Source organism: Nomascus leucogenys, chromosome 13, assembly GCF_006542625.1.
Source record: "Nomascus leucogenys isolate Asia chromosome 13, Asia_NLE_v1, whole genome shotgun sequence".
NCBI classification, from domain to species: domain Eukaryota; kingdom Metazoa; phylum Chordata; class Mammalia; order Primates; family Hylobatidae; genus Nomascus; species Nomascus leucogenys.
Genome location: NC_044393.1, coordinates 79,637,890 through 79,663,212, shown reverse-complemented (window position 1 = coordinate 79,663,212; position 25,323 = coordinate 79,637,890). Strand labels below are relative to the sequence as shown.

At 39.7% G+C, this 25,323-nt stretch overlaps 1 protein-coding gene across 1 annotated transcript; it reads left to right on the top strand.

Annotated features, from left to right (window-relative positions):
• The first annotated feature begins 22,991 nt into the window (after positions 1-22,991).
• On the top strand, positions 22,992-24,457 carry KLF14 (Kruppel like factor 14). The gene has a single exon (XM_003261343.3). It carries the CDS (start codon positions 22,992-22,994, stop codon positions 23,961-23,963), a length of 972 nt encoding a protein of 323 aa, XP_003261391.2. The 3' UTR covers positions 23,964-24,457.
• Positions 24,458-25,323: the final 866 nt, after the last annotated feature.

Genomic DNA, 25,323 nt, shown 5'->3' with positions numbered 1-25,323 from the left:
CCAGCTACTATGCTTATGCCTGCAACAACCTTTATTCTGATTCCAGCTTCAGTAAATAACCTTTTGCTAGTAAGTTAGCATCCTATGTAAGCATTTTGCTAAGGAGAAATGTACTGGCAAACTGATACTAATATCACCAATATGGCAGTCTTTATTAGTTAAGGATACAAAATATGATCACATTTCCATGAACGTTCAATTTGGAGGGACTTTAAGCCTCTTCCTGACCAAATCAGTAGGAATTAAGACTTTCCAGTGGTTCTTTTCCCACGAATATTATGAAGGAAACAGGGTTCATTCAATTAAATCAACAAATATTTATTAAGCACTTGCTGTGTGCCAGACACCATTCTAAGCTTTATAGTTAAAGCAGTGAACAAAACAGATCCCTGCTTTCATAGGGCTAGCATTCTAGTGAAGGAGACAAATGAGAAATAAGGGGTGGGTTAAATAATATCAGAGCTAGAGAGTACTAAGCAGCAAGAAGAGAAAGCAACAAGTGAGAGGATCTATAAGAAGAAAGTGGTAAGGGTGATGCAATCTTAGGTAAAGAAGCCAGGGATATCAGGAGATAAGGGTGGCATCCATTGGTTTGAGAGCCAGTTAACTCTGTGGCTCATCTGCTCTAACAAGTTGGGAGAGCCAGCTTCAAATGTTCCCCAATCCAGGTCAATGCCCACAACTGTTTGTTCACCCCATACCTCCCCTCCAGCTGAAGTAAGGGGCATCCACGGCTACTCCACCACTGCCAGGACTGCCTCTGTCACATGCAATCCTGCAAATCCACAGCCCCAGCCTCCTCTGCTACCACTCCCTCTGACAAAGACCACAGAGGCCAGTGGGCCCCAACTTCCAGGCCCTCCACAGGACGAGAGCAGCTCTTCCCACCGCAGAACCTCTTTGGCCTCCTCATACCTCCCAGTTGGGCCCAGCAATCACAGAACATCCCTCCCTCTTTCCTTTTCAACCACAGAATTAGCCACCTCCTATAATGACAGGCAGAAAGGGCTTCCTGGCCTAAATAGGCAATCCCCAAATAAAATAGCCCAACGTTGATCAATTTCCTAAGGTCTGGGTATCCATCCCAGCCTCAGGGACCTTGTTACAAGAGTATTCTGTTCCAGGGATTAGCCAATGTTTTCTGTAAGGCACCAGGGAATAAATATTTTGAGTTTTCAAGCCATATGGGTTTCTGTCGTAGATTCTTCTTTTTGTTTTGCAACCCATTAAAACTGCTTTAAAAATGTTCTTAGCTCATGGGCTGTACAAAAACAGGCTGGAGACCACAGTTTGACAACCCCCATTCTAATCCATTTGTTGGTTGATTACATTAAAATTAATAAATAGTTGATGCCAGGTGAGGTAGCTCATGCCTGTAATCTCAGCACTCTAGGAGGCTGAGGCAGGAAGATCCCTCGAGCCCAGGTGTTTGAGGCTGCAGTGAGCTACGATGGCACCACTGCACTCCAGCCGTGGCAACAGAATAAGACCCTGCCTCTAAATAATAAGTTGTTATGGTTTATAGATCAGCATTTTGTTGGTTTATTTAGCATTCACAAGATACAATGACCTGCTCCATCAGATGACGTGTCACTTTGTAAGAACCGGTACATAGTAGGCACTGATTTGTTGCAGAGTGAGATGTACTTTTTGAACAGCAGGCTTGCTGTTGCTCTTGGTTACTCTTCAGGAGAGAATTGTCTTCTTTGAGAATACCTAGATAGACTGCTTTGAATATGGAGGGTGACACCCCATGGCATGGCTGGAAAGCAGACAGTACAGAGAGAAAGTCACGCTGCTCTGCAGGACACATCCATGAGCAGAGGAAAGTTGGGGAAATTAGTAGGTGGGAATGGAGGGGAAATAGGGGGGACCACACGTGAGGTGACTGATGCCCATTAGGGAAGGTGAAAAGAAGCACAGTCCTGTGGCAGAGGGGCCAAAGACTTTTTAAATAAAATCAATGAGACTGTCTAACATTGCCTTTGAAGTTACCTGCACTGCTGAAATACAAAACCCTTCTCGATCCCAAACCTCTAGTCTGTGGCTTTTTCTTTTTCTTTACAAGCAAGACTACTGGAGCTAACTTCAGAACAGCAGGATTTATTGTAAAATATGGAGCAAATCAAATAATTAAAGGAACTATTGAAAAGCAAGGATCAGAAATATGGTGCTGGTGACCCAGCTGGTCTGCAGCTCTTGACATCAGTGGGCAGCTGCCCACTCCAGACTCAGAGTCCAGGAATACAACTTCCCGGCTCCTTGCCCTAGAGTTGACAGGACACCTTACCAGCCCCCTGGACCCATTTCCACTGGGGAGGGGCAGCTTCCCAAACCAGACTGTGGTTCTATGACCAGGAAGTAGGGGCTATTGGACAGGCAAAACAATGATGTCTGCCACATCCCTTGTGAGTGGCATTGGGGGAATAAGGAAAGGGCCAAATTCCACTTTCTGGGCATGTGCAGTAGAAAGAAGGGAACAGGCATAGAAGGTGAGAGGTCAGTGAGACAGGGACTCAGAACCCAAGGTAAGGCTGAGAAATGAGTCCCTAGAAGGTCACATACATCCTAGGGAGTCACTGGAATTTTCCCGGGATGCTGGAAGGGGCTTGAACAAATTTTATCTAAAACCTCAATTATATATTATTTCCTTTACCCCATTCCTCAATCTGTGGCTTTACTGAATCTGTAAGATGAAGGACCAGACCCAACGTATTGAAAGAGGGACAGCACCTCTGAGGTCATTTGCCTGAGCAGCCAGACAGCCATTCCCATTTAAATGTAACAGTTGTCTAACAACCCTTGAATGGGGAAGTTCTTCAATACAGTGAGGATCTTTTGAGAACCTTCGTTCACTAACTTACTTTCTTTACCTGTCCATAGGGATTCTAAGCAGGTGGTTCTCAAGTGTGGTCTCTAGACCCGCAACAACAACATCAATCTGGGACCATGTCAAACACGCTAATTCCTGGACTCTGGGTCCGGGTGTGGTGGCTCATCCCCGTAATCCCAGCACTTTGGGAGGCCGAGGTTGGGGGATCACCCGAGGTCAGGAGTTCAAGACCAGCCTGGCCAACATGGTGAAACCCCATCTCTACTAAAAATACAAAAACTAGCCAGGCGTGGTGGTGGGTGCTTGTAATTCCAGCTACTCAGGAGGCTGAGGCACAAGAATCGCTTGAACCTTGGAGACAGAGATTGTAGTGAGTCGAGATCGTCCCACTGCACTTCAGCCTGGGTGACAAGGCGAGACTCTATCTCCAAAAAAAAAGGAAAGAAAAGAAAAGAAAACGCTAATTCTAAGGTCCCACCCCAGACCTACCAGGTCAGAAATCTGAGGGTGGGAGATTGGCAGGGAGGCAAGCAATCAGGATTTTAACAAGCCCTATAGATGCTTCCGGTGCAGGCTCAGCTTTAAGAACTACCGTTCTAGGGGGTTTGCCCTAAGTCACAGATAGTAAAGGACAAGAGAAGATTTCCAGTCTGCATATCCTTTCTATCTCATAGAAATCTACTGAAATTTAGTCAGTTTCCTCCCTTTACACACTTAGTAACATTTCATTCCAATTAACCCTGCATCTGTGTCCCAGAGTAACAGATTCCTACTGTAGTTTTGGCACTAGTCTTCCCCCAATTATTTCCCCTGAGATGTTATCGTCAGTGTCCAATCTATTCCTCAACCACTCTTATCAGTAACTTAAATTCCCCTGTCCCTACTGGTACCAGTCTAGGACACATTTTAAATTCCAGTGTTTCAAGGTAATTCAGAGAAGGACAGAGATTAATGTGGCTCACCAAACCTAGGAACATTTTCTGGCCTCATGATGGCACCCAGCATCAGAGAAGAGGCAATGTACCACCTCAAGCTTAGTTGCAGGGAGAACATGTTGACCACGGCTTATATAAATCAAGAGCCCCTTCTTCCATAGCAACATTTTCTCAATTTTCTCTTAATTTATTCCCTTTTCAGCACCACCACAACCCAATCCACATGAGACGCTATGAAGATGTTATCAGGGGAGACAGAAAGCCTTCAATAGGAGCTCCAGGATCAATGCAGATATCTGTCCCCAGGGGAAGCCACAGCCATCTTGTTCTCATTGGATTTGGCCACCCTGCGACATACAGCACCTTCCCCTGATCACCTAAATGCTTCCAACACAATCTATGCCCTCCTAATGTCTCGACACCTCTCATGGGATATCCCACAACGTCAATAATGGAACCAAATACAGAACTCACATAACCCTTACGGGAAGAGTGATAGCTCACAGTGGTACACACTAGACTCAGGAAAAGGGATTACGAGCTATTACCAGGCAGTCCTGTTACGGAGCCAAGAGATATAGGAGGTGAGAAGGCTGGAAAACAAAGGGGAAAAGGCATAGCAGCTGAAACTGGTTTGAAGGCAGAGCTGTCCAGCCACTAGGCTGAACACCCATTATTATGTCCTCACATGTGACCGAGTGTTGTTTTAGGACTGCTTCGCTATGTCTGTCCTCCCTCCACATGGCACCCGCATGGCACCCTGATACTGTGAGCCTTCCAGTCCTTTTTCTCTCTTTAATAAAATGTTAAAACGAAATTGAGATCATGTCGTACTTATAGTATATAACCTTGTTTTTGCTTTATAGTTTATAACATTTGCAGGTCATTATATGTTTTCTACATTAGCAATTTCCTGGCTGTGTAGAGGTTCACTGTAAATAAATAGGTACCATAATATAATTCACCAGTTCCCTATTTGGAAGCATTTATGTTGACTGTATTGCCTTCATAGTACATTATATCACTTATTCATATAAAAATAATTATATTTGTTCCATTTGATATTCTCGTCCTGAATTCTATTTCATGTGATTTTAATATTAGCATACATGGATGGGTTCTTTGGGTTGCATTTGCCTCTGATATTCTTGCCCATCTCATTACTTTTCTACCTTCTCTGTCAATTTCATTTTGCAGTATCTCCTTTTGTAAACAGCTTACGACTAAATTGTATCTTTTTTTATTCAATCTGAGTCTTCTGTGTTTTGAAAGATATTTTTAAGCCACATCTGTCATGACAAAAGTTATACTTGGTGTTTGTTCTGTTACTTTATTTTATGGTTTCTATTTTTAATACTTCCTGTTTCTTTCTTTTTACTGTAGTAATAAAATTTATTCTTTCTCCTCATTCATGATTTGGGAATTATATACCTTTTTGTTTTCTACTTGGGCTTACTTAATTTAAAGTGTATAAATATGTTTGAATTATGCCTCTTTATTTCACTAATTTAAAAGCTTAGTAAAATACTAAGATATTTGTTAAGCAAAATAAAACAAAACATAAACACATTTGCATTTTTAAAGTTCCAATAAGACCAAATTTTGTTGAGTTAAAAGTGTACCTTTCCTTCATGATCCCCCACCCACTTTAAGAACCACTGCCTGAGCTCTGATGTGTATTTAGCCAGACCGTGTATGTGTGTGTGTGCATAGATTTGTAATTTTTTTAAATAGGACAATATGCATGTTTTCTTGTTATTTGCTTTTTTCACTTAATAATGCATTTCATTGTAAATAAATTGACAGAGTACTCTATCAGTACTCACGTGTCATCCGTACTGTGACAGCAGCCCACCCTACAGACTCACTTCATGTATGTAACCATTCTTCGGCTGATAGATGTTTAATTTGGTCCCTATTTTTGACTACTATGATGTTCTAATAAAAAATCTTTTATATATATATTTGTGCACCTATGTGAGTATTTTATAGTATTAATACCTAGAAGTGAAACTGCTGAGTCAAAAAGTACGCACATTTGGGTTTTTGATAGCTACTACCAAATTATCTTTCAAAAAGTTGTACGAATATATACACTCCCAAAAACTATGGGACTGTTGCCTCAAACCCTTACTAGTGTTGGGTTTTAACAATCTTTAAAAGCTTTGCCTAGCTGATGGTTGAAAATGATACCGTATCATTGCTTTCATTCATAGCTCACTGACGGAGAGTGAGGCTGTGAATCTCTTCGGATCTACTGACTCTTTGGTTTCTGTGAACTCCCTATACTTACCCTGTACTTCATGTACTTTGCCCACTTGTCTTTTATAGTATTTACCTTTTTACATGTTAATTTATAGGCACCATTTGCATTATGGATGTTAGTCCTTTGTCTGTAATATTTGCTGAACATATATATTCACAAGCCCGTGGCCTAATTTTTTCATTTGTTTAGGGTGACTTTTGTCCTATAAAAGTTTAATATTTTGTAGTCATCAGATCTGTGAGTCTTTTCCTTCACAGCGTCTGAGTTTTCACATCTTCCTATCCTACTGTGCAATTACCAAGATAGTCTACATTTTTTCACAGTAATTTTTAAATTCACATTTTGAAATTCATAAACAGCAAAATTCTCTCTTTGTGTACCACTCTATTGAGTTTTTAACAAATTCATACAGTCATGTAGCACCCCCTCAAACAAGATACGGAACAGTTCTATAACCCTTCAAAATCATTCCTGCCCTTCCTCCCACACCCAGCCTGTGGCAACGACGGACCTGTTTTTAAGAGATTCCTCATATAAATGGAACCATAAAATAGGTAGCCTTTTATCTGACTTTTTCTCCTGGCATAATGCAGATGAGGTCCATCCACACTGCTGTGTGTCTCACAGTCTGCCCCTTTTCATTGCTGATTATCATTCCATTGCATGGAAGTGCCAGTGTGTTGGTCCGTTCACTAGCAGACAACATCTGGGTTGTTTCTGGTTTTTGATTTTGGGAAATTATGAATAAAATCATCATGAACAGTCACATGGTTTCTGGGTGAATATAAGTTTTCAGCTCTCTTGGCTAACTACCTAGAAGAGGGATTACTGGATCAAGTGGTAAATGTGTGTTTAACTTTATAAGCTGGCCTACACATTAGAAAGAGAACACCACATACAAATGGCTGAATCCAGTGGCAAGAGATAAGAACTTGGAGGCCTCTCTCCCGTCTGGCAGACTGGGCTTTAGGGTTCCAGAGTTTGAGAGTTCCAGCTGCTCTGTACTGTCTGGTTTAAAAAGAACATTTAAAAAATTCTAAAAGGGCCAGGCACGGTGACTCACACCTATAATCCCAGCACTTTGGGAGGCTGAGACGGGCAGATCACAAGGTCAGGAGTTTGAGACCAGCCTGGCCAATATGGTGAGACCCCCCCATCTCTACTAAAAATACAAAAATTAGCCAGGTGTGGTGGTGCGTGACTGTAGTCCCAGCTACTCGGGAGGCTGAGGCACAATTGCTTGAACCCGGGAGGCGGAGGCTACAGCGAGCTGAGATCATGCCACTGCACTCCAGCCTGGGCGACAGAGCGAGACTGTCTTAAAAAAAAAAAAAAAAAACCTAAAAGATATATAGCGGTACCTCATTGTGGTTTCAATCTGCATTTCCCTAACTGTTAAAAGTGAGCATCTTTTTGTATACTTATGTGGCAGCCCCACATCTTCTTAAGTGTTTAAATCTTTTGTCCCATTTAAAAATTGAGATATTTATTGTTTAATATTGAACTTTGAAAGTTTTTTATTTTCAATACAAATTCTTTTTTCAGATATGTAATTTGCAAATATTTCTTCCAGTCTGTTGCTTGTCTTCTAATTCTCTTAAGTGTCTTGCAGAGAAACTTATAATTTTGATGAAGTCCAATTTCTTTTTTTCTGTTATAGCTTATGCTTTTGATATCAAAATCTAAGAAATCTTGGCCTAACTCTAGAACACAATTCTTTTTTTTTCCATGGAAGTTTTATAGTTTTGGATTTTTATATTTAGGTCTATAATCCATTTTGATTATAATTTTGTAGAAGGTACAAGGTATGAATTGAAATTCAGGTTTTATGACTGAATGTCCAATTATTCAAGAACAATCTGCTGAAAAGACTTTCTCCGTTGAACTGTGTTTGCACCTTTGTCAAAAATCAGTTGGCCAGTTTGATCTATTTCTGAAATCTTCCCTCTGCTCCGTTAATATTTGTGTCCATTTTCCCACCAGTACCACACTGTCCTAATCACTGTAGTTTTATAATAGCTCTTAAAATCAAATAGTATGCATTTCCTAACATCCTATTTTCAAAAGTTTTTTTCCAAAATTGTTTTGATTATTTTAGTTTGTTTTTCCATATCAATTTTCAATATAATATTTACAAAAGTCACACTCCCACTTGGATTTTGATTACGGCCATTTGAATCTATATATCAATTTGGGGAGAACTGACATCTACACAGTACTGAGTCTTCCAATCCATGGAAGACTTGCCATTTATTTAGGTATATGCTGTCTTTCATTGGTCTTTCATAGTTTTAAGTACAAAGATAATGAAAATGTTGTTAACTATATATTATTTATCTTTTTGGTGCTAATTGGAACTGGTGTGTGGGGGAAATAATGCTGTTTTTTAATTTTGATTTTCATGTATTCATTGTTAGTATACAGACCTTGTATTTTGAAAACTTACTAAAATGACTTCTTAGTTCTATGAACTTTTGAATAGATGCCTTGGGATTTTCTTAATAGACAATAACATCTGAGAATTGAACTGAGACAGTGAACATCCTTAGTTTATTTCCAATCTTAGGTGAAAATCATTCCATTTTTCACTGTTAAGTACAATGTAGGTTTTTTCGTAGATGTCATTTATAAAATTAAGGACATTCCTTTCTACTCCTAATTTTCTAAGAGTTTTTTTAATCATGAAGGAATCTTTAATTTTGTTAAATACTTATTCTATATCTATTGAGATTATTCCAGTGCTTTAAATTTGATTTTTATGCTTAGCTCCCTAATCCACCTAGAGTTTATTTTTTACACATGGGAGTGATTTTTGTTTTGTTTTATTTTGTTTTGTTTTGTTTTGTTTTGAGACGCAGTCTTGCTCTGTCGCCCAGGCTGGAGTGCAGTGGCACAATCTGGGCTCACTGCAAGCTCCACCTCCCAGGTTCACGCCATTCTCCTGCCTCAGCCTCCCGAGTGGCTGGGACTACAGGTGCCCGCCACCACGCCTGGCTAATTTTTTTGTATTTTTAGTAGAGACGGGGTTTCACTGTATTAGCCAGGATGGTCTCAATCTCCTGACCTCGTGATCTGCCCATCTCAGCCTCTCAAAGTGCTGGGATTACAGGCATGAGCCACCACGCCCGGCCGTGGGAGTGATTTTTATCTTCCCCCAAATGATTAACTGTTGAACACTCTTTAATAAATTGTCTATCATTTCCCCCACTCATTTGAAATGTCACCTTTATCATATACTGAACTCTCACATATAAATGGCTGTTTCTAAATCACCTCTTTCTTCCACCAATTTACTGGTCTATTTCTATGACAATACCACACTGAATCAATTACTAAAGCCTTATGATATGTTTTAATACCTGCTAAAAAAATGTTATTCCTATTTTTTTCTCATCTGGATGAATTATTTTGCCAAATTTTATACAGAAACCTGCTGCTATGTTGAATGAAACAGTCTTAAATTTATAAATGTTTTATAATAATTGTATTTTATAGCATTGAGTTTTTCTGTTAAGAAACAGTGTGTTTCTCCATGTATTCAGATCTTTATATGAGAACTTTAATTCAGCTGTATACTTTTCTTCACCAAGATCTTTATACAGTCACCCTACCAAAATCTTACTAGCTCTCAAGTTTTTCTGACATTTTCCTTGGATTTTTCTAGGTACATGGAAATGTGCATCTGCAAAAAGTTACAGTTTTGTATATTACTTTCCAATATGTATTCATCTTCTTTCTTGCCTTTTTCCCCATTGTTGTACTGAATGGGATGTCTACTTTAATGCTAAGTGGTACTAGTAAAGGCTACCCTTGTATTGTTCCTAATTTTAATGGGAATGTTTCAAGTATTTCATGGTTAAGCATTATGTTTGTTGTAGATTCCGCTGGAAACCTCTTTTCAAATATAAGATGCTTTCTTCTATGACCTCTTTCCTAAGATCATTTTTTAAAACCAGGAATGTGTGCTACATCTTATCAACTGCTTTTTGGGGTGCCTATTATATATTTTCTCTTCAGAGAATACAATTAATTCTATTAATACACTTTCACCATCCAACTACCATTCTTCTCCTGGGAAAAACTCAACTTGGGCATGATGCACTATTTTTAAAATACACTTCTAGATTTAGAAATTTTGTACTATGTTCGTGAGATTAGTCTCTTTTTTTGGATCCTATCTTTATCTGATTTCAGAACTAGGGTAATAAAAAAAATCTCTTATGAATTGAAAAATGTTCAATCTGTTTTATGGACTATGACCATTATGTAACATGGGAAATACCTGTTTTTAGTTTTGGTAGCTCGAGTTGGCAAAACTACTTGGATCTGGTGTTTTGTTTTAAGTATATACCTTTGATTATTTTTCCATTTACTTTTAGGTAATAGTCCATGGAACTTTACTCCTTACTGAACCAACTTTGGTAATTCATGCATTTATGAATCAAACATTTTATCTTAATTTTAATTATATTTATTTAAAGTTGTATATAGTAATATTTGGCTTTTTCCACATTTCTTGATCCTTATATTAAGTATATCTTCTTTTTTTTCTTAATCTGATTCACCAAGCATTCACCTATTTTATTGGTCTTGCCAAATATATAGTAATTGGTTTTATTAATGAAGCCCATTTGGGGTTTTTTTTAATTTCATTTATTTCTACTTTTTGTTTTTTTGAGATGGAATTTCGCACTTGTCGCCCAGGCTGGAGTGCCATGACATGGTCTTGGCTCACTGCAATCTCTGCCTCCCGGGTTTAAGTGATTCTCCTGCCTCAGCCTCCCTAGCAGGGATTACAGGCGCCTGCCATCACATCTGGCTAATTTTTGTATTTTTAGTAGAGACAGGGTTTCACCATTGGTCTCAAACTCCTGACCTCAGGTGATCCTCCTCCCTCAGCCTCCCAAAGTGCTGGGATTACAGGCATGAGCCACCATGCCTGGCCAATTTATTTCTACTTTTATTTCTTTGAGCTTATTTTTCCTGTTCTTTAACTCTTGAGTCAAAAGCTTAGCTTGTTTATTTTCACAATTTCTGTTTCCTACAAGCACTCAAGGCTGCAAATCTTTCCATTTGTACCACTTTGGCAGTACTCACAAATCTTGGAATGTAGTGTGCTCATTTGTTCATTTCTAAGTAGTTTGTAATTTCAATTTTAATTCTTTTGTAATCCAAGTTAATTAGAAGTGTGCCTTCTCATTTTCAAGAGGATAGTGCTTTTTCTGTTTGTTGTTTTTTACTGTCTTCTTGTTGTTAAATTATAATTTTATGCATGTGGTCACTGTAGGTTGTATAATTTCTACTTTATAGAATCTATTGAAATTTTCTTTGTAAATATTCCACATACATTTAAACTCAGTATGTAAAGCTTCTTATAATGTTATTAGAATCTCCTTTATCCATATTTTTTTTCTACTTGAAATGTTAATTTGGTTTGCTTTGTTGACATTTTCATAATATATCTGCTTTTGTTGTTGAATTTTAAATTCCTGGGTCATTTGTTTTAGATAAACAGCACATAGCTTTTTAGGGTTTTGCATTTTCTACCCTCCCTTCTCTATTTTTTAAACTCAGTCTGAGGGGCTCTATCTTTTCATTTGGTTGGTTAATTCACTTTGTGATTATTGACACTTTGGACTAACTCCTGCATCTTATTTCGTGTTTTCTATTTACCGTATTTTGTTATTGTTTCTCCTTTTCTCCTCTTCCTTTTCTTGAACTGATGACATTTTCCTTAATTAATGTTTTCTTTTAATAAGGAAAAGAAATGGTTAGGAAATTAGGTATCTTATTTCAATTTTTCCAGTGGTTACTCTTTCATTTTGTAGCACATATTTAAAATTATTTGATAAAATCAACATCTTCAATTACTCAACATGACCAGCTTCTCTCTGAACAAGTCAGGAACCTTTTCATGCCTCTACTTTTTTCCTTTGCCCTCTTGCTACCTCCCATATAAAGACCATTAGGGATTTTAATTCCAGAATGTCAGATGGTTGTTATTTCTCTCTTTCCCTCCCTCCCTCTCTTTCCCCCTCTCCCCCAATCAATAATTATTTTAAATTATGCTGTGTTTTGTCACTGGGTTCCCTGTCCTTTGTGCCTTCCTCTTTGATTCATTTTTTATCTTTCCAGAATAGTTTAGTTATTGTTCCAGAGAGGGTGCTTGAGTGGTATATTTCCTGAACCTGAAAACTTCTGAAAGTGTTTTCATTTTGCTCTCACACTGAATGATGGGTTCACCTGGGTATAGAATTCTAAGTTCAAAATAATTTTCCCTCAGAACCTTGAAAGCCTGGCTCCACTGCATCCACATGGCTGGAGAGAAGTGTCCCTCCTAATGGCCAAGATGCCCCCTGCTCTCCTTTATTCTGGAGAGCAGAATAAAGGGGGAGTCCAGCCAGACGTTCCAAGGGCTGCATCCCCAGTCCACTCACTTATTTGGCAGATAGGTTTTGTGTAACTAATATTCTGCTCTGTTCTGCGACTTAAAAAAAAAAAATTTCACACACAGAAAAGTACAGAGAATAATATGGCAAACAGCACTGTACCCATGCCCATATTGACAAATCTCATTTACCTAATTTGCTTCAGATTTTAAAAAAAATAAATAAATAACAAAAGAATCTGTTGAAACTCCATTCCCTTTCCTTCCATACCAGAGATACTTACTGCTCTAAATTTGGTATTTATCACACCTGCTAATGTATTATACTTTTAATGTATGGGTATATTATGGACACATATGAATAATATGTGGATAACAATACATAATAATGAATACAGTGCTTACTACATGCCTATGTGTCGTCTAATCATATTACATGTATTAAGTAATTAGTACAACCCAAATAAAGTAAGTACTATTTTCATTCCCTTTTATGAATGAAGGAAAGTAACTCAATCAAGGTCATGTGTAGTTGGTGAGTGATGGAAGCAGAACGTGGCAGTCTGGCTGCAGAGTCTGTACTATTAACAATTATAACGTGTTGATACAGTAATTATGATCATGTATTTATGTTGTGTAAAAGATATCATATTTGACATCATATTTGACACGGTCTTCTAAAATCTTAGATTTTTTTCATTCTATTTACTAAGCAGAAAGCATTATCCATGATCCAACTAGTTTTGGTCTATCTAATCTAATCTATACATCTATCTATCTATTAATTTAGAGATGAGGTCTTGCCCTGTTGCCAGGCTGGAGTGCAGTGGCACCATCATAGCTCACTGTAACCTCGAACTCTTGGGCTCAAGTCTCCCGAGTAACTGGAACAACAGGCTCAGGCTGCCACACCTGGCTATGATATTTATTTTTATTTTTTTTTAAGAGACCAGCCTTTGATATGTTGCCTCACTGCTTATTTTTACTACTGTGTAGTATTGCCTTGCACTTTAATGAATAAGTTGCTTCAAAAATTTGCAGCAAATGGTGCTCTCAACGTATCTGTAGAAGTCTCCTAGGGCCAAGTACAATAATTTCTCTATGGCATATAACTAAGGTATAAAAGTTCTAAGTTACAGGGTATGTATGAACATCATCATCTTGACAGGTTATCAAACTGTTGCGCCAATTTCTATTCCCTTCATGGGAAAGGAGAGGGTCCTATGCCTCATGCTGAGATTTGAATCTGGCTTGTTAGACTCCAAAGTCACCACACATACTGCTGAACTATTGAGCTATCATACTGCAGAATCTTAACACCACCCACTTTTTTTTCTGTCTCATATAAACATCTCAGTTGGACCTTTGCTCTCAGTCTCATTATATAAAAATATTTTCCAATTATTTGCTATGTGCCTTTACCTTCTATGTGCCCACAACACTACAGGCACTGAAAAACTGTTTGAAATTCACCAAAGAAAAGCTCATCTGTTTTTCATAAGGTCACATATAGTTCATTTAGACTTGTAAATTAACATGAGTGTGAATGTCACAGGAAAAAAGTTCAGCGGATCTAAAAGAAACCTGACAACTAAGAACATAGAAATTTTATCAAGAATGGAAATTGAACTTTAAAAAATTAGATACTAAATGATTAGATTTCCTAAAATATAAATCTTTGTTTTTATAGTTTGACACAAAACAATCGGTTTTATTTGGATAACATCTTGTGATCATTATAGTAAAAAACTATTAAACAAATAATTATACATGGCATTTTGAAAAACTCTACTAAGAGTTAGAATTCTTGTTCTCCAGAAACATACATATATAAATACATAGCTTTAAAAAATCCCTTTTATCCTGTTGCCCAGTCAGGGATGTAGCTGGACTTCATTGAACTATAAAAACATCAGACTATCCGGGCTACTCAGGAGGCTGAGGCAGGAGGATCACTTGAGCCCAGGAGTTGAAGACCAGCCTGGGCAACATGGTGAGACTCTGTCTCAAAAAAAAAAAAAAAAAAAAAAAAAAAAAAGCAGAATCTGACTCAGATCCAAGATCCAACTCAGCTTCCCTATCTCCAAGTCTCCAAAAGCAAACTCCCAATTTCCACCTCCTATATCCTGCTTCTTCTAAAGCCGTCCCCATCTCAAAATAGAAAGTATATTCTTCCAGTTACTGGGCTGAAATCCTTGCAGTCATTCATGAATCCTCACATTTTCTTATACCCTACATCCAACACCTTAGCAGATATCCCTCACTCTAGCTCCAAACAACATCCCAAATCTGACCGTATCTCACCACCTTCACTGGTCTAAACCATCATCATCTTTGTCTTGGAACTCTGCAGTGGCATATTAACTGGTCTCCTGCTTCCACTCTTGTTTGCCATTGAGTCTACTAGCCACACAGCAACCAAGGTGAATCAATCCTCCTTAAGACTTCCCATCTCCCTCTCCACATTGTTTACCAGGCCCTACATGACCTGCCTCCCACTCAGCCCAGTCCCTGAACTCAATTCTTCCCTTCCCTCAGTCTGCTTCAACCCTGTGGTAGGCAGAATAATAGTTCCCCACAGATGTTCAGATCCTAATACCCAGAACTCAGATGGAATAAAAGTTACTAATTAGCTGATCTTGAGATGGGGAGATTATACTGGATTCAAGTGGGACCAATGCAATCAGAAGGGTTCTTACAAGCAGAAATAAGAAGGAGAAGAGTAGATCAGATTTATGCAAATCAGAGAATGACTCCACCCATCATTGCTGCCTTTACAGAGGGAGGAAGGAGTCCAAGAGACAGCTGCTTCTAGAAGCTAGAAAAGGGCAAGGAAACGAATTCTCACCCAGGATCTGCAAAGAATGCAGTCCTGGTGATCTCTTGATTTTAGTCAGTGAGACTGATTTTGGACTTCTGAACTAAAGAACTGTGAGAAACGGAATTTTTGTGTTTTAGGCCACTAAGTTTATGGTAATTTGTTACAGCAGCTGTAGAAAACTAGTGCAAGCCTCTAAGCTGCCCAGCACCCCACATGCTTCTGCTTCAAAACTTTCGCACTTCCTATTTTTCTCTTAGATTTTTGTAAGACTATTCCCTTCAGTTCACCTCATCAGAACGGTCTTGCCTAACCCCCGTACACAAAATATCCCCTTTCAGAACTTGCTATCTCACTGCCCCTGTTTTACTGTTCTCCACAGCATCTGTCACTGAATATCTGAAATACTATGAATTTACTTAGTTGCTTGTTATCAGGCCTCACTAGGATGTAAGCCCCATAAGGGCAGAAACTGCTTTGTTCACTGCTTTATCTCCTGTGCCTAAAACTATGCAAGGGGAAGAACAGTCAATGTTTAGTAATATTTAGTAGAATATCCACTAAATATTTGTTAAATCAATGAATGCCTGTGTAAAAGAAGGGATACAGTTTAGATTGTGGGTGTCGGGATCCTCAGAGGAAGTGAAAATGGATGAATGATGCATAGGAATTATTCAGGCCAAAAGTGAAGGCAAGAGCAGTTTAGGTTTAAGGAGCAGCATATGCAAAGATTTTACAGTTTGAGCATTCGAGGAACTAGTGTTTTCAAAGGCCAGTGTAAGCTGGAATACAATGAGTGAGTAAGAGGTCAGGTAGAAAGGTAAATAGGAGCCAGATCATTGCCCAGCCGTTTTGAATTTGTCTTAACTGTGATAGGAAGGTTTTGATGACTTCACCATGTAGCAACTATATGGGGAAGACACTGGAATGGAGCAAGAGTGAAGTAGAGGAACTAGTTAAGGGAACCCAGTTTTATGATAGTTTGACCAAAAGCTGACGCTGATTTGGATTAGGGTACTGGCAGGAAAAATGAGAAAAGAGATGGTCAAGACACATTTTGAAAGCAGAATAACCAAACTTGAAGGTTAATTAAATGTTGAGGCTGATGGAGAGGGAAGTGTCAAGAATGACCCCAGTTTCCTGGTTTAAGGAGCAGGAATGGATGAAAGTGCTGTGTACTGAGACAGGGAAGAATACAGTAAGAGTAGATTTTGGGTAGAATTTGACTTTTTAATCTATTGTTTGAAATATCAATGAGACATTCCAGGAAGGCTGGGGAGTTGTCAAGTAGTTCAGACTCCCTGATATCTCTGGAAAAGAGATCTGGCCTAAAGAGTATAAAATTTACAAGTTCTTGGGATACAGGTGTACTTAAATCATGGAAAATGTTTAAAATTACCTAGAGAGAGTGGGTAGAATTGAGAGAAGAAGACCTAGGATAGAGTTCTGCAGAATTTTAAATTTTAGAGATTAGGTAAAGAGGTGGAATGAGTAATTAAGACTTAAACTGTTAAGGAACAGTTAGAAAGATGAAGAAAGCCCAAAAGAATGTAATATCACAGAAGCCAAAAGATGAGAATGTTTCAAGGATTGCTCAACTGCTCTGAGTTCTAGCTATTTGAGGATTGAATTTAGCAACAAGGGGGTCAATGTTGATTTTTTTCTCCTTTTGAGAAACAAAAGCTTTGCAAATTATAGTAAAGTATGTATAATATAAAATTTCTCACTTTAACCATTTTTAAATGTACAGTTCAGCAGTGTTAAGGACATTTACATTGTGTGGTGCATCAATGTTGATCCTGAGAAGAATTTCTGTAGCAAAGTGAGGGCTCGATATTGAAGCAAACTTAATAATCCATGGGGGTAAGGAAGTGGTGACAGAATATATTCGGCACTTCAGAAATTTGGCTTTCGTGGGCAACCTAACTATGTGGCAGTAGCTAGAAGAGAAAGGAGAGTCGAGAGAGATAGAGGGATATTTTTTAACTGAAGGTATTAATCCATTATTGAATGTTGATTCAAATTATTCTGTACAGAAGAAAAAACAGATGATGTTGGAGAGAGAGAAGGTATGTTATAGATTGTGAATCTTGAGAAAGCAAGAGATAATGGAGATAGAACTAGAACAGACTAGCTTTTGCCAAAAGGTGGGAAGGAGACTGGCAACAGATGCAAACAGGTGTGCAGTATTTCTAGGAATGTTTAGTGTCTGTTTGGGATTAATAATCATAAATGAAGAGTAATACTAATCTGTCAGCTTGTATATTCCTATTCATTTATTCTACCTTATTTATGTAACACCTACTATGCACATGCCCTGAACTACTTGTGACCAAAAGAATGGACCAGTCAGCTGTTCAAGGCCTTCAGGAACATCTCTTTGATGTTGTTCCTGGAAGCTTCTGAATGGGCTTGGGAGAGATAACATTTTGGTAACATTTACTTCAAGGCCACAGTATATGCTGCATTAAAAAAATTACCCTTATTCTACTTTTCTTTTCAAATAATCCCCAATTATACTTCCAGACCCAGTTCCTGAGAGGTTACACAAGGAGCACTGGTTACAGAATAGTTCAAGTGATACAATGCCAGGGAAATCCAGGGACAGCACCCTTCCAAAAATTTCATATTTAAGAAATCACAGTGGAATTATAAAGTATTTAGCACTGAATGGCAATAAAAGCACTATTTTAAAAACTGGCGGGATACAGATAAAGCAAGGGAAATTTCTCTTTAAGGGAAATTTATAGCCCTTACTTATATATTAGAAAATAAGAAACACTGGAAATTAATTGATAGGTATTTAACTTGAAAAGCACTTAAGGTGCTAAGGAATAACACGTTAAACTCAATGAAAATGTAAGTGAGGGATTAATAAAAATAAATATAGAAATTAAACAAATATATAATTTTAAAAGAAACAGATATATGATCAACAAAAGCTGCCTATTTGTAAAGACTACAGACAAACCTCTATAAGTTTGTCTAAATATACAGACAAATCTTTGTTAAGACAAAAAAGAAAAAATAGAGAATTCACAAATATATGATATCAATAATGAAAAATAGGGTATAACTACAGACACCATACAGAACATTTAAAGAGAATACCATGAACCATACACCAACATTTTAAAGGTTTAAATGTAGTATCTAATTTTTTAGGAAAAAAAAGTGAATCATCAAAATTGATTGAAGAAATAGAAAACCCAAAGAAACCAACGATCATTAGAGAAATCAAATTGAATTTTCAATGGGATGATAGTTTCACAGATGAGATTTACCAAATAGTCAAGGAACAAATCATACCTATCTCATGCAAACTGTCACAGAATATAGAAAAAGAAGGAAATTTCCAAATGCATTTTCCTTCTTGCACAAGGTGCAAGAAAGGAAAGTTTTAAACCAATGTCACTATGAACATCGATGCTAAAATAAAATACATGAAGCACTGTATTAATAAATAAAAGTACATTAAGGCAAAGCAGGGTTTAACTCAGGAATGCAAGGGTAGGTTCACATAAGAAATATCTATCAATGTGACCTGTCACATTAACATAGCAAAGATAAAACCTGTAATCATCTCAATATTTTTAGAAAAAGCATTTAATAACATTTCAATATTCATTTCATGGTTTAACAATATTCCTACTTTAAGCATAAATGGGATAGAAGGAAACTGATAAAGTGTTTCCACCAAAGACTTACAACAAATATCATAATTATGACACGAGAAACATTTTCAATGAGATAAAAATATGAAAATGACGCTTGTACTCACCCTTACTATTTGATGTTATATTGAAGGTCCCAGCCCATGCAAGGAGATAAGAAAGGGGAAAATGCATTAGGGGTGTTATTTACAGAGAATATTATCATCTACATGAAAACACAAGAAAATCTACAAATAAACTATTTAACTAATAAGTTCAGCATGTTTGCCAACATTATCTAACACAATTTTAAGGTTATTCCAAAATCTACAGGATCTCTACCAATGACAGTAGCAGCAATGACCAATTTAAACATTTAATAGAAAAGAGATCTCACTTATAATAACAGCAAAAGCTGTAAGGTACAATAGGAGTAAGTCTAAAAAAGAGGTGCAAGACTTTTATAAACAAATTATAAAATGTTATTGAAAGACATTTAAAAATCAGAATAATATTAATGTACTAGGTGGCTCAATTTTATGAAGTTGTCATAGCTCCCCAATTTTAACCTACAAATTTAACTAAGCAAAATACCAAAAGAGTTTTTCAACGCAACTTGACAAACTAATGCTAAAGTCAGTATAGAAGAATAGAAGTCCAAAAATAGTCTATACATTCATGAAATTAATAAAGCAGATTCTACAGGTATCAACATGGGTAGCTCTCAAAATCATATTGAGGGAGAAAAGTAAGTTGCAAAATGATATGTACATTACCTAACAATCTTTTAAATGAACAAAGAGAGGATACGTCCTTCTACACATCAAGATTTACAAAGCCATAGTAATTAAGACTGTAGTATTGACTCAAATTTGGTTTGATCAGTGGAAAAGGACAAACTAGAAACATATCCATGAATACACAGAAATTTAATTTACAATCATGGTGGCATTACACATTAATAGGGACACGAAGGACTGTTCAGTAAATCAGGTTACCACATGCCTTCCACATGGGGGTTGGGAGAAAAGGGAGGAGTAAAATTATTAAATTCCTACTTTACACCATTCAAAAAAAATAAGTCCCAGATAGATCAATCTCACGTGTGGAAAGCAAAACTTTAAAACATTAAGGAAGAAGATATAAGAGGCTACCTTTATGCATCAGGTATAGAGAAGTTTCTTTAATGATCCACAAATGACACTATAAAGAAAGAGATCAATGAATATGAGTACATTTTAAATTGTCTATAGTACAAAAGACATCAAAAGCAGTTAAAAGACAAGCCACAGACTGAGACAATATATTTAATGTTTATACGCATGAATTCCTACAAATCAGGAGGAAAAAAGATAAAACATACATGATCTACTGAAAAAAAATGCACGAGGACTGTGAAAAAACAAATCACAAACTTGGAAACCTCAATAACCAACGAACATATGGGGAAAAAATGCTTAACTTCACTAGGAGTGAGGGAAATTCAAATAAAACAACAAGATACTGTTTTTTAAAATAATCAAATTGGCAGGAATAATAAAAGTCTGAATCTAGAAAGTGTTGGAAGATCATGTGAGGGAAACATGAACTGTCACACACTGCTGATGGGTGTGCAAATTGAAGCATTTGGCAGTCTCTCGCAAAATTGAAAATGTGTGTGGAGCCCGGCAATTCTCCATCTAGGTAGATACACAGAGAAATTCTCACATATGTGCAAAGGAAACATGTACAAGTAGTACCAAAATATTGGCAGCAGTTTAATATTCATCAATAGGGGAATGAATAAACAGGACACATTTGTATGCACGGATCCACACTATAGCAATTAAAATGAATGAACTGGATCTATATTTATCAACACGAAGAGAAAAAATAAAAACATACCATGAAGGAAAAAAACAAGTCCAAGAATAATATGCACAGTCTAATACCATGTTTGTACATTTAAAAAAAATCATATAAATCAATATTCTGCATTTTATAGGTTCACATCCAGTTAAAGTGTAAAACCCAGATTGGAAAGTTACATACCAAATTCATGTTAGTGTTTGCCTTTGGGGAAAAGGGTGGAGAATGGTATTGGGGGCAGTAAAAGGGGACCTTCAATTTTATCAGAAATGTTGAATACTTAATAGATTTGAGGGAGATAAGACAAAACGTTAACATATTCATTATATGAGACAGGTATATGTGCTTGTAATGTTCTCTCTGCATTTTAAATATCTTCACATTTTTTCTAAATAACAAAATTAAAACAGCTAGTAAATCATTCTATCTGATAGATTTTAATGTGTAGGTTAATGAAGAGTTAATCATCTGGAGAAACTTCAGAAAAATTAACTGTTTTGCAATGGAATCGCCTTAAAAATAGTAACACTGACAATATTATTTAAAAACTGCTGAAATGAATAAAGTAGATTCTATAGTTGTCAACCTGGATAGTTGTCAAAATCACATTGAGGGAAAAAAGTTGCAAAATGATATGTATACTAGTGAACCATTTACTTAAAAATTTTAATAAATAAGCATGGATATATACATATATTTGCATGTATAATTAGGTAATACGGGTATCAAAACAAATGCAGATTAAATAGCCACTTTATAATACTAATTACCTAGAAAAGTGAAGAGGGAGAAAGGTGAATGGGACTGCGGAGGGAAATAAAGTGACATTCAACTCTATCTGTAATGTTTAATATAAATAAAAACATGAAACAACTATAACAAAAATTTCACATTTGATTATCCTAGGCAGTAAACACACGAACGTATGTTATTCTTGATACATACGTATTAATTTTCAAAAGAAAAAGTACTGAAGAACTACAAATAAAATGCACATAATTCACTCATATAAAAGCTTGTATACATCAAAAACTAAGATATGACTATTTTTAGAAATTATCCTGTTTGTTTTTCTATGTGGTTTTACATTTTTAAAAAGAAAAACGAGGGAAAAAATGAAAGGAATGAAGACACGTAAAACAAACCATACATGCATTTGATTATAAAAAAGGCAAACCTCCACAATCACAAAACACCGTATGAGCATTCTATATCATGTGCTGCATTTCCTTACTTTTAACTTTCGTCAAAAGCAAATTACAAGATACTGCCTAATTGGAAACGTGACTTTCTATTATTAAAATGGTGGGAGTCCATTTTAATGTGTTTATCTCGCCGCTAGACTATAATTTATATCTCAGCGTTTAAATTTGTTTGGATGCCAGTGACAGGTTAATGCAGTTTAAACATGCATTTTTCTTTCCTTGGCTGAATAGTTAAATCGTTACTCAAAGGATTTTAAGTTTCAATTTCAACCGGGAGAGGATTCTTTGCTTTTCCAAGGTTAAAATTGTTTCTGGTTCGAGATGCTATTAATTAATGGCTACGTAGCGGATCTATTTAGGGAACTGCTCCCGGCCCCGGGTTCACAGTGGAGCTGCTCAATGAGAAAACTTTTTTTGCTACAGACTTGGGGATATTTGCAATTTAGTCTGAGAGCGGCGAACGGGGAGTGAAATGGAATTCCAGACAACTTCGCTAACAATCGCAATTATGAACCGAAAGACATGTCAGGTATTAGCCATTTTTTTCCTTAAAAAAAAAAAAAAACTTTCTGGGACTCCGCGGGACACCCAGCTGGCGACGGACCAGCGGGCGGCGGGCTGGGGGGAGGGAGGGCGAGGCTGCGGCAGCCCAGAAGTTCCGACCGGGGAGTTTCGCTCCGTTACCATTACCTGGCTCGCCGGCAGAAGAAAGAACGCGGAGACAAGATAATTTCTGAGGCTGTTAAACATGACTTAGCCGGGGGGCCGCGCGTTCCGAGGGGGTGTCCTGCGGCCGGGGCGGGTCTCTGCCGCCCCCGCGGGCTCCGGTGCGTCAGGGGCGCGTCAAGCGGGGCGGGCTCCGCGCGGGCGGCGGCGGCGGCGGCGGCGGCTGCGGCGGCGGCGGCGGCGGCAGCGGGCGGCGGGCGGCGAGCACCCGGCCTCCTGCTTCTCGCTCCGAGGCTGCGGGACGGACGCTCCCGGGAACTCCCTCGCCCGCGGCCGGCCGCGTTCGGACGGCGCTCGCCGGCGGCCGGGCGGTCCCAGCATGTCGGCCGCCGTGGCGTGCCTGGACTACTTCGCCGCCGAGTGCCTGGTGTCCATGTCCGCGGGCGCCGTGGTTCACCGCCGCCCGCCGGACCCCGAGGGCGCGGGCGGAGCCGCAGGCTCGGAGGTGGGTGCGGCGCCGCCGGAGTCCGCTCTGCCGGGTCCGGGGCCACCGGGGCCCGCGTCGGTCCCCCCGCTCCCGCAGGTCCCCGCCCCCAGCCCCGGCGCGGGCGGCGCCGCGCCCCACCTGCTGGCTGCAAGCGTCTGGGCGGACTTGCGCGGCAGCTCTGGCGAGGGCTCCTGGGAGAACTCGGGGGAAGCTCCACGCGCCTCGTCCGGCTTCTCCGACCCGATCCCGTGCTCCGTCCAGACCCCGTGCTCCGAGCTGGCTCCCGCCTCCGGCGCCGCGGCGGTCTGCACTCCCGAGAGCTCCTCCGGTGCGCCCGCGGTCCCGAGCGCGCCTGCCGCCCCGGGCGCACCAGCAGCCTCTGGTGGGGTCTCTGGAGGGGCCCTAGGGGCCGGCCCCGCCCCAGCCGCGGATCATGTGCCCCGGAGGAGGCCTGTCACACCTGCTGCCAAGCGCCACCAATGCCCCTTCCCGGGCTGCACCAAAGCCTATTACAAGTCGTCGCACCTCAAGTCCCACCAGCGCACCCACACGGGTGAGCGCCCTTTCTCCTGCGACTGGCTCGACTGCGACAAGAAGTTTACGCGTTCCGACGAGCTGGCCCGCCACTACAGGACGCACACGGGCGAGAAGCGCTTCTCCTGCCCCCTCTGCCCCAAGCAGTTCTCCCGGAGCGACCACCTGACCAAGCATGCTCGCCGCCACCCAACCTATCATCCAGATATGATCGAGTACCGGGGACGTCGTCGCACTCCCCGCATCGACCCGCCACTCACCAGCGAGGTGGAAAGCTCCGCCTCCGGCTCCGGTCCCGGCCCGGCGCCCAGCTTCACCACCTGCCTGTAGGACAGTCATTGCTGTCAGTCTTACCCTCAAGGATGATGCCCCAGGCCGTTGTCCCTGCTTTCTCTCTGCCCATCCTTCTTTCCCAGAGTCATTACACCAAGGCACAGACTGGTTCCTCTGCTCTGAGGGTGGGTCCAGGCAGACATGTGGACTCTGGGGAGGTACTGGGGGCCGGAAAATAGCGGGAATTCTTACAACGCGTATATCATCCTAAAAGTGGGGGTTGCCTCAAGACAGCCCCCAGGAACTGATAAGAAGGGATGAACTCCGGTACTCTCCAGAGTACTGAAGATTCTCCCCTCCCTGGAACCAGGGATGTGAAACTGGAATTCTCAGATGCCTGAGGAGCTCCCAGTCTCAAAGGACTCTGGTGTCTCACCCATCCACCAGGGCGGACCTTGGAGAGGGTGTCAGGGGTGGCAGTCTTGGAAATGTCCAGGACTGGGATGGTGAGAGGCCTTTGGAAACAGAAATGATTTCTATTTCTGTAAACAGCAATGTTTACTAATTTATTTTTAGCATCTTTTAAATAGGGATCCCAGGTTGATGGGAGGCTAATGCCCTCCACTCCCCCAATTGCCCCAATTACCTCTGCTAGGAGAGGCCACATAAGCTCCATGTAGATGTGTGGCTGGGAGATGCTTCTTGATGTCTGGGGTGTGAGTCTGTTTGCAGGTCCTATTGCATGATTTGGAACCCTGCGCTTGCGTCGTAGCCCTTTTCCCCATTTGGATTCCTACTTGAGGATGGTAACTTCCTGACTCACTCTCACGCTGAGATTGGTTAAAGGATTTGAAAACAACCGTAAAGGCACCAGAAAGAAAAGGGTGGTCCAGACTAGTTCCCCTTTCACTCAGAGAGAAAACTCAAGCGACCTTAAGATTGGGCGGGGCCGAAACAAGACCGTTCATAACCATTGATAACTTTCAGGGAAATAGAGGCGTGTGGACACAGCTGCCCCACCTTATGTAATCTCAGGAGTGGTAGATTCTGTTAATTTCCTAATGGCTAACTAAGGGGTTATTTCCCTCAGAATCTGCAGATTTTCGTTTCTGAAACAGGTGAGTTGGTGGATGGGAGAGGGAAGGGTAACAGACTGGTTTCTTCCAAGGAGCTGGCTGCCTTGGATTTGAGGAAGGAGTAGCAAGGTGATAGCTATTATCAAATAGGAGGAACTTTCTCCTCTGACCATATAGTCCCTCCAAGTTATATCCTCAGGGCCCCTCGCCCAGTAAGAAGGAATCAGACATCAACAGTATTTGTTTTTTCTATATGTGTCTCTGCTGCTGTGGATGAAATCATTGACCACTCTGCTCGTGTATGTATGAATGTGTATATATGTGACCCTTTCTTTAGAGAT

Coding starts and splice junctions, on each gene's coding strand:
- KLF14 (XM_003261343.3), top strand. CDS start 22,992: ATGTCGGCCGCCGTGGCGTGCCTGGACTACTTCGCCGCCGAGTGCCTG.